The sequence below is a fragment of the Panthera tigris genome, chromosome E1 (assembly GCF_018350195.1).
Source record: "Panthera tigris isolate Pti1 chromosome E1, P.tigris_Pti1_mat1.1, whole genome shotgun sequence".
In the NCBI taxonomy this organism is placed as follows: Eukaryota; Metazoa; Chordata; class Mammalia; order Carnivora; family Felidae; genus Panthera; species Panthera tigris.
The window spans coordinates 38,717,867-38,727,076 of record NC_056673.1 but is presented as its reverse complement, the minus strand read 5'-3'; the positions used below and the strand labels follow the sequence as shown (position 1 = coordinate 38,727,076).

Genomic DNA, 9,210 nt, shown 5'->3' with positions numbered 1-9,210 from the left:
TCCCGGGGAACAGCCAAGCTTGCCAGTCCCTCCCCAGGAATTCACATGCCTCTGCCATACAGGCTTTCCAAACACGCCACCCTGACTCTTCAGGGCACACCCGACCCGACCCGGCTCTTAGCTCCTCCCCGGGTCCCAGCAATCGCTTTTGCAAAACAGAAAGGGGGAAATATACGCAGTCCGCCCACTTTGCCAGTGGACTACAAATCCCGATAGGCTTGGCGTTACGCAGGCGCACGGAGCTCAACGTGCCTGCTGCTGGAAAAGTGTGTCACTGGGGCACGAGGCGCTCCCTGGGATCACATGGTACCAGCTCCAGTGCCGCGTGCGGCCCGGGAACCCTGGGTTGCTGGCGCCTGCGCAGAGCCCTCTGTCCCGGGGAAAAAGGCTGGGGCAAAAGGCGGCTGAGATTGGCAGAGTGAAATATTGCTGCCGAGGGAACGTAGCAGGGCACACGTCTCGCTTCTTTGCGCCTGGGTGCCCCGTTTCTCCCCATCACCTACTTACTTCCTGACTGCAACCTCTCTCCCTCTGGGACTTTTGCACCGGGAGCTCCAGATTCACTACCCTGCAGCGCTGTGGAGCCGTCAGGCAGTGGCACCCCGTGCACTGCAGAGACCCGACCCTCCTTGCTACCTTCCAGCTAGAAGAACTACAGCAGGCTGATTTCCCCTCCCCCACACTCTGCTCTTCCCATGCAAAGCAGACCTCCGTTGCCTCTGCGTCCTACCCTTTTGCAGGGCTGCAGTCAGGCAACCCCGAGACCTTGCTGCAGGGTGCCTCGGATCTTGTTTGTGATCCGTGGGATCCACTCTCCGCCCTCAGTCAGTGTCCAGGGGGCGACAGCAGCAATTGCAACCTCCAGTCTGTGTCAAGGTCCAGTTTGAATGACCGCTCTCAGCCGGTGAAGACATGACGACCCTGGACTCCAACAATAACACAGGTACTGAGATTCTTTACTATCATCATCCTTTGGTACTGTCTCTTCGCTTCCATGTATGCCTTAGAACAAGAGGAACTTTTTAAGGGGCTGGGGACTCCCTCGGTCTGGGGATTTGCTAGCATAATGGGTACCATAGGCTGGGATTTCCAGAGCGAGTTATTCGTCCTGGGAATGTGCCCAGAGGCGCCCCACCACCACCTCTCAGAGTCCCAAAGCTCCTTTTAGCCTGATGGACTCGGATCCCGGGCAGGAGGAGATGGAGAGCGGGTATATGTGATAAGATGCACAGTATAGAGGGACTGGGAGCTTTGGAGCAGTGCCCCAAACGCCCCTTTTTCCCCCTCCCCCCTGCCCTGCAGCTGTAGCATGGCTGACCCTCTCGGAAAGATGATCCTCGCCTTCCTCTCTTTCTCTTCCCCTATTTCCTGCAAGCTCAAGGGAACCTGAAAAGCAGTGGGTTGATAGGGGCTCCAGGCAGGAGAGGCTGGGGGAATGGATCGGATCTCACTGGGGAATCCTCAGTGACAGTAGGGAGCGGCACTTGAGGAGCCAGCAGAGTGGTGCTCTGCCCCAGGGAGGACACCCACAGCGCCCGGGAGGCCCGGAGGGCTCACATGGCTGCGGAGCCGGGCCCACGTGCTGCGTTTGTTTTCATTCAGCAGAAGCCGTGGCCGCCACCCCATTGGTCGTTGTCTCCCGGCCCCGTTACATAATGAGCTCCGCCCCCCCCCAGTCGCCCCGGCAACGCGTGTTCCCTTCTCTCCTCCCCTCAGTTGCCCCGGCCCGGCTGGCGTTTGGGGCCCAGCCCGGGACTTGGAAGCCCAGGAGGGGCGGGGCGGGGGCGGGGCTGATGCTCCTGATTGACGGGACGGGGAGGGGCGGGGCCTTGGGTTCCGGGGTTCCTCGTTGGGGAGCCACGTGCAGGAGGCACACGTGGAGTGAGGACGTGAGGCCGGCTGAGGGCCCGGCTCCCGCCCCGCCCCGCCGAGATCTGGGTGAAGCTGGGCTGACTCACCGCCCCCGCCTGCCTCTTTTTCCTGTCCGCCTGCCTGGGACAGGAGGGGGGTGGGGAACCTTCTCCCCATCCCTGAAGCAGAGTAAACTGGAGCTCTCCCTGACCTCTCATGGCCTCGTGTTTACACTCCTCAATGGTACCTCACATTTAGCCACTCTTGTCTCCTCGTTTCTTTTCTTTTTATTTTGTTTGCACCTACTTCATTTTACTGCCTTTAGACTCAGTTTCACCACATTCCAAATTCTTTCTGTTCCTGGAGCATCTCTTACTCCTGCAAACACTGTCTTAACTCCCCACCCCCACCAAACCAGCAGCAGTCTGTCAGAAAGGACTTCCCCAGAACAGCTACAGCTACATCCCAGAATCATTACTGAAAGTCTTTTTTTTTTTTTTTTTTTTTTTTTGGTCACAGAGAACTAAGACCCAGAGAGAGAGGGGAGGTAACTTCCTCTAGGTCACAGATCAATTTGGTTCTGATAGATCTGGATCTAGAACTAGACTCTTTTGAGCATGCCCCTCACTTCCAGGTTAGAATCATCTTTGGATGAAAGTCTTACTCCCTTTTTGGGGATGGGTGAACTAGGTCAAGTTCATTTACCACCAAATGATATCCCATCCCATCCCCCCCCCACCCCCCACCCAGCTCTGAAACTGTAGGAGCTGACCTGTTGTGCAACTATTTTATTGGGAGCTGGGTTCACCCTGACCAACCTTGAGCTATTTTAGGGTTGCCCTGCCCAGCTCAGTGTGTGTCAGTGGGTGAGCAAGACATGTGCCTCTGGATATACGGTGACATGGCTTGTGTTGGCTCACACGTGTCCTAGGATCCTCCCTTTTCCCACCCCACCCGTGGCAGGCCAAGCTAGGTGCTTGGCAAAGGTGTGGCAGGCAGGTCACCTTTTCTCCTGCTAATGCCACGGGAGTACAAACACCTGGTTGACAATGTAACCAGAGGGTCGAAGTCCCTTGAATGGCCGAGAGCCAAGGTCGTTGTCACCTGGCTGAGAGATCTAAAAGGGGAATTCCTAAGCCCTAGGCTGGACAATTTGTTTTTCATGTCCACCAACCTGCAATGGGCATTGCTAAGTCTTCCCTGGACGCGGAGGGAGAGTCCACTCTGACTCTTGCTTTTGGAGGCCAGGGGAACCAGCCTGGGTAGTTTCAGTTCCTTTGGAGAAACGTCTTCCAGTTTTGGGGGAATGTCACTGTCTTACTCTTGTAAGACCTTACTCTCCTCACTGTTGGCTAGCTTGCCCCAAATAGTCTCATCCCTGGAGTGGTCTTAGTGTTAAAATTGGCAGCTTTTTTTTTGGAGGGTGAAACTGGGCATTCTGAATGGGTCTCAGCTGCTCATCCCATCCTCACATCTGCCACTAACGATGAAGTCATTAGCTAGCTTCAGTCCGTATTCCCAAGGAAGGCTTCCGGGTAGCGGGGTACATATATGAGATGCCTGCAGAGGTCATGCCTTTAGGGAGGCACCTCACACCCAAGGCAGATGTTGAATGTACCCTGCAAAGAGCCTTGGGGTGTCGGTTGGCCATGTCATATCTGGTTTGCATTGGGGAGTTGCTTATTGTGGTTCTTCCTGGGACTCCAAGATTAAGGGTTCCACAGTTAACTTCCGAGCATGCAGCAGTGGGAGGTAGATGGGGGATGAGCAGGAGTGGTGCCCTAGGACCAAAGATACATGGTGCTGACACCCCCTTCCCTTGTGTTCTCCTGCCAGGTGGTGTCATCACCTACATTGGCTCCAGCGGCTCTTCCCCAAGCCGTACCAGCCCTGAGTCTCTCTACAGTGACAGCTCAAATGGCAGCTTCCAGTCCCTGAGTCAAGGCTGCCCTGCCTACTTCCCACCATCACCCACTGGATCCCTCACTCAGGACCCAGCTCGCTCCTTTGGGAGCATTCCACCCAACTTGAGTGATGATGGCTCCCCTTCTTCATCTTCCTCCTCCTCCTCCTCCTTCTATAATGGGAGCCCCTCAGGGGGTCTACAAGTGGCCCTGGAAGATAGCAGCCGAGTGTCCCCCAGCAAGAGCACCAGCAACATCACCAGTGCGTAAATTTCCAGCTGATTTGGGGGAAGTCGGCCAGGACTAGGTTGGGACTTGGTGTTCAGATGACACGGTTATTCCCAGGGCCTACCCTGGCCTCAGGGATTTCTCCTAGAGTTGCACCAACCGCTGTCCAGCCCAGTCTGGATACTGGAGGAGCTCCTCAGCTTTTCCCCTAGAATTTCCAGCCCAGAAAACCTCCACATCTCTGGCCAGACAGCCCTCCTGCTCACCTGCTGCCCCTCTCTTCCCACAGAGCTGAATGGCATGGTGCTACTGTGTAAAGTGTGTGGGGACGTTGCCTCGGGCTTCCACTATGGCGTGCATGCCTGTGAGGGCTGCAAGGTGAGGCAGGTTGGGGGTAAGGGCAGAGAGGTATGACCTCATTCCCCCGGACACATAGGCCTGGCCTGGATGGAGATGCTCACTAGCTGCCCCCATCCTTCCAGGGCTTTTTCCGTCGGAGTATCCAGCAGAACATCCAGTACAAAAGGTGTCTGAAAAATGAAAACTGCTCCATCGTCCGCATCAATCGCAACCGCTGCCAGCAGTGTCGCTTCAAGAAGTGTCTCTCCGTGGGCATGTCTCGAGATGGTAAGGCGGCACTGTTGCCCCACAAAGCATCCCCACAACTTCCCCCCCACTTCCTTCCACCCAGAGTTTGAGTTAATCCCTCCCTTAAAAAAGTCCCAACAGAGACACGTCAGACGGTGAGTCTCCTCTGTATAGGGGATGCCCATCTTTCATCTTTTTGGATAAACACACTTCTTTACTATTCGCTCCTCTGGTCCCCTCATAGGGCAATCCCTACTTGGAAAACTCCCTCAAGGGGCGTGGCCTTGGTTTTAGTTTTGATGTAGAACCCCAAGCGTTCAGGGCCTTGCCCTTTCAAGAGGAAGGAAGGAAGAGAAGCGTGTGAGTGTGTAGGAGAACTTCCTGACGCTGCTCTCATCCTGTCACAGCTGTGCGTTTTGGGCGCATCCCCAAACGAGAGAAGCAGCGGATGCTTGCCGAGATGCAGAGCGCCATGAACCTGGCCAACAACCAGTTGAGCAGCCAGTGCCCGTTGGAGAACTCACCCACCCAGCATCCGACTCCAGGCCCCATGGGCCCCTCACCACCTCCCGCTCCGGCCCCCTCACCCCTGGTGGGCTTCTCCCAATTCCCACAACAGCTGACACCTCCCCGATCTCCAAGTCCTGAGCCCACAGTGGAGGATGTGATATCCCAGGTGGCCCGGGCCCACCGAGAAATCTTCACCTATGCCCATGACAAGCTGGGCACCTCACCTGGCAACTTCAATGCCAACCATGCATCGGGCAGCCCTCCAGCCACCACTCCTCATTGCTGGGAAAGTCAGAGCTGCCCGCCTGTCCCCAATGACAACGTTATGGCTGCCCAGCGTCATAATGAGGCCCTGAATGGTTTACGCCAGGCCTCCTCCTCTTACCTTCCCGCCTGGCCCCCTGGCCCTGCCCACCACAGCTGCCAGCAGCCCAACAGCAACGGGCACCGTCTGTGCCCCACCCATGTGTACCCAGCCCCAGAAGGCGAAGCACCTGCCAACAGTCCACGGCAGGGCAACTCCAAGAATGTTCTGCTGGTGAGGGCACTGGGGGTGAGGTGGGCAGGGGGCCTGGGAGACTGGATTTAGCATAGGGCAGCTGGGTGTGCTTGGAGGCTCATGCAGGGATATCCTCTTCCCAGGGGGGAGGATGCTCAGCCTTGCAGTAAGGGCTGTGCCTGCAAATCCCTGATCTCCACCTGGCACCTGATTGCTCCTTTACCTAAAAGACCGATCCTCTAGGGCCACAGCCTCTAACCTGGGCAGAAGCTGGGGTCCAGCCCTGCTGGGGGAACCCACCTGAGCCAGTCTGGTTGATATTCCCCTCCCCAAATCCCTTCCTCCTCCAGGCATGCCCCATGAACATGTACCCCCACGGACGCAGTGGGAGAACCGTGCAAGAGATCTGGGAGGATTTCTCCATGAGCTTCACACCTGCTGTGCGGGAGGTGGTAGAGTTTGCCAAGCACATCCCCGGCTTTCGTGATCTTTCTCAGCACGACCAGGTCACCTTGCTTAAGGCGGGAACCTTTGAGGTGAGTGACCCTTTGTGCTCCCTGCTCTTGACCTTGGGAAGGATCCTGCAGAAAGACTTGGTATCTAGGATAGGGAGGGGCCCTGAAAGGCTTTGGAACCCCAGTATCTTTGTCCTGGCAGCCTCTGACTGCTGAAGGAAGGGGCAGAATCCCTCCTCTTCCTGCGTCAGGTTGGCTGGGACTTCTGTAATCTCAGCTGGGGTCTCAACACATCCCATTACCTGGAAATAACACCTTAGGGCACATTGCTACCCCCATTCTAGACTCAAATCAATTTTGGTGAACTTTTGCGACCTTGTCCCAGGTCACGGGTAGTGACAAAGTTAAGACTCAGATTCAGCCCTGCTGGATTCTAAAGCCAGGGTGATGTTCCCCATCCTTCCATCTCTCCCCCACCCCCACCCCACTGCCCATTCAGAACCCACCCCCACTCTTTCCCGAGAAACCTAAGGCGGTGCCAGTAAACCCTTTGGAAAACTTTAGGGGCAATTTGGCAAATGCTCCTCCCACCCCACCAGGGTGACTATCCCTGTCCCCTCTCCCTTAGGTGCTGATGGTGCGCTTTGCATCGCTGTTCAACGTGAAGGACCAGACAGTGATGTTCCTGAGCCGCACCACTTACAGCCTGCAGGAACTTGGAGCCATGGGCATGGGGGACCTGCTCAATGCCATGTTTGACTTTAGTGAGAAGCTCAACTCCCTGGCGCTTACCGAGGAGGAGCTGGGCCTCTTCACCGCGGTGGTGCTTGTCTCTGCAGGTAGGTCAAGCTCTCTCCTGAGCCTGACCCTGGAGGGGGGTGGGGGGGAGGAGGCGGACGCAGTTCGATTCAACACACCTTTTATGGAGTACCTACTCTATGCCAGGCCCTGCACCGGGCACTGGGGATACAGACATGATTCAGACACAGTCTAGCTGGGGAGACAGACTCATGCCCGACTAATTATAAAACAGTGAGATAAGTGTCACAGTAGAAGCATGAACCAAGGGCTTTGGAAGCACAGACAACTATTTCTGCCTGGGGGAGCTGGGGAAGGAGGTGACACTTGAGTGGGGCCTCAAAGGACAAGTAAGGTATTGCCAGGCAGAGAGGGGGAAGGGCATCCCAGGCAGAGGGAACTACAGAGCAAAAAGCAAGGGAGCCTGGACACGTTTGGCCTGTTCAGGGAAGGAGAGTGGCCTTGTGGGATGGGAGGTGACCAGCCCTGCTGAGCCCATGCTCCCAGCTCTCAGCTGCCTCCTGCTCTCGGGGCAGAGGCCTGGGAGAAGGAGTTGCGCTCCTCTCCTCCTCCTTCCCCCCGTGGGCCCTCCGAGGGGCTTCAGGGAGAGGCTGCACCGGTGGCCGGGTCCTCCTCCTTCTTCTCCTCCTCCTCCTCCTCCTCCTCCTTCTCCTCGCAGACCTCCTCCGGTTCCTCCTCAGAGGAGCTCGGGGAGCCTGCCTCACTGCTGTCGTCTTCCCCACAGACCGCTCGGGCATGGAGAATTCCGCTTCGGTGGAGCAGCTCCAGGAGACGCTGCTGCGGGCTCTTCGGGCTCTGGTGCTGAAGAACCGGCCCTCGGAGACTTCCCGCTTCACCAAGCTGCTGCTCAAGCTGCCGGACCTGCGGACCCTGAACAACATGCATTCCGAGAAGCTGCTGTCCTTCCGGGTGGACGCCCAGTGACCCGCCCGGCCGGCCTTCTGCCGCTGCCCCCTTGTACAGAATCGAACTCTGCACTTCTCTCTCCTTTACGAGACGAAAAGGAAAAGCAAACCAGAATCTTATTTATATTGTTATAAAATATTCCAAGATGAGCCTCTGGCCCCCCGAGCCTTCTTGTAAATAACTGCCTCCCTCCCCCATCACTGACCCTCCCGTCCTCCCCTATTTAAATCACTCTCCGCCCCCCCACCCCCCACTTATTCTCTAGCCCCCCGATTTGTTCTATTCCTGTCTCAAATCCAATAGTTCACAGCTGAGCTGGCTTCTGTGGTGTGTGCTCGTTTTGGGGGTGGGGGTGGAAATATTGCCAAGGCTGGGGCACACCTCTCCATCTGGTCAGTTTGTGGGGTGGGTATTCTGCCAGCAGATGGGAGGATACAGGGAAACAGCACACAAGTCTAAGGGGGGGTGCCCAAGGGGGTTATTTTCATCATATATTTATTACATAAATATATAGTAAAATAGACGAGCAACAATTACCATAAAAATATCTTTCTTTAAAATCCTGACCCAAAACACAACGGGGTGAAAAATCGCACGTAACAGACATACTGATTGTCAACGTGGGGCAGGAGTAGGAGCCCCCAAGTCACCCCTGCCAGTCCCCCACCCCTCCCTGGGGAAGGGACCTACCTCTTTCCCTGTTTCTGGCCACAACCCCCCTCCCCCCACCCCAGCACCAGCTTCTCATACATTCAGTAGCGCCTCCAGGGAAGTGCCCCCTCCCCCACCCAGGAGATCCCGGGGCAGGAATTACTGTCCCCCTTATGGACGGTGTCTGTGTCACACGCCCCGCCCTCTCCCAGCCCTGTAGACCCGCCACCAGGGGAAGGGGTAGGGGCTCCTCCACCCCCACCCTCCCCAAGGCTGAGCAGGGAGGAGGCTGGATGAGGTATGTGTGTTCTGAGTGATGGGGGGTGGGGATACTGAGATGGAGAGGCGGGTGGTGGGCGCGGGGGAGTGGTCATGGCTCTGGCACCCCCTTGTCCTGGCCTGGCCCATTCCCAGCAGTCCCTCCTCCCACCAATACTGCACCTGCTGCCCCACCCCGCCTGCCCTAGTGCCCCGGGCCAATACTGGGGGAGGCATACTAAGCACCCACGTCAAGGCCATCCCCCTCATTAGCACCAATGGCCCCCAGGAGAGGGCCCTGTCCCCCACTTCCAAAGCAGGGGCTGGGACAGCTGCCTCTCTAGAGCAGGTGCGTGGTGCTCCTGAGTCCCCTGGCTCCTGCCCCACCACATGTACTTGCTCACACATTCACGCAGAGAAACGCACACATACACCCCACATCACCTAGAGTGAGGGGGGAGGGGTCAGAGATGGGGGGGAGGAGTAGGGGATCACAGCTCATATGATTGAGGAGGTGAGGGGGGATTCCCAAGTGCCTGTA

General features: G+C 56.9%; 1 protein-coding gene across 1 annotated transcript; it reads left to right on the top strand.

The window, feature by feature from the left end:
• The first annotated feature begins 337 nt into the window (after positions 1-337).
• On the top strand, positions 338-8,122 carry NR1D1 (nuclear receptor subfamily 1 group D member 1). Its single transcript, XM_007085799.3, has 8 exons — positions 338-943; positions 3,688-4,017; positions 4,273-4,361; positions 4,466-4,610; positions 4,979-5,619; positions 5,931-6,116; positions 6,664-6,874; positions 7,579-8,122. Exons 1-8 carry the CDS (start codon positions 913-915, stop codon positions 7,776-7,778), a joined length of 1,833 nt encoding a protein of 610 aa, XP_007085861.1. The 5' UTR covers positions 338-912; the 3' UTR covers positions 7,779-8,122.
• The last annotated feature ends 1,088 nt before the right edge of the window (positions 8,123-9,210 follow it).

Coding starts and splice junctions, on each gene's coding strand:
- NR1D1 (XM_007085799.3), top strand. CDS start 913: ATGACGACCCTGGACTCCAACAATAACACAG. Junction 4,611..4,978: donor CGTGGGCATGTCTCGAGATG/GTAAGGCGGCAC, acceptor ATCCTGTCACAG/CTGTGCGTTTTGGGCGCATC. Junction 5,620..5,930: donor ACTCCAAGAATGTTCTGCTG/GTGAGGGCACTG, acceptor TTCCTCCTCCAG/GCATGCCCCATGAACATGTA.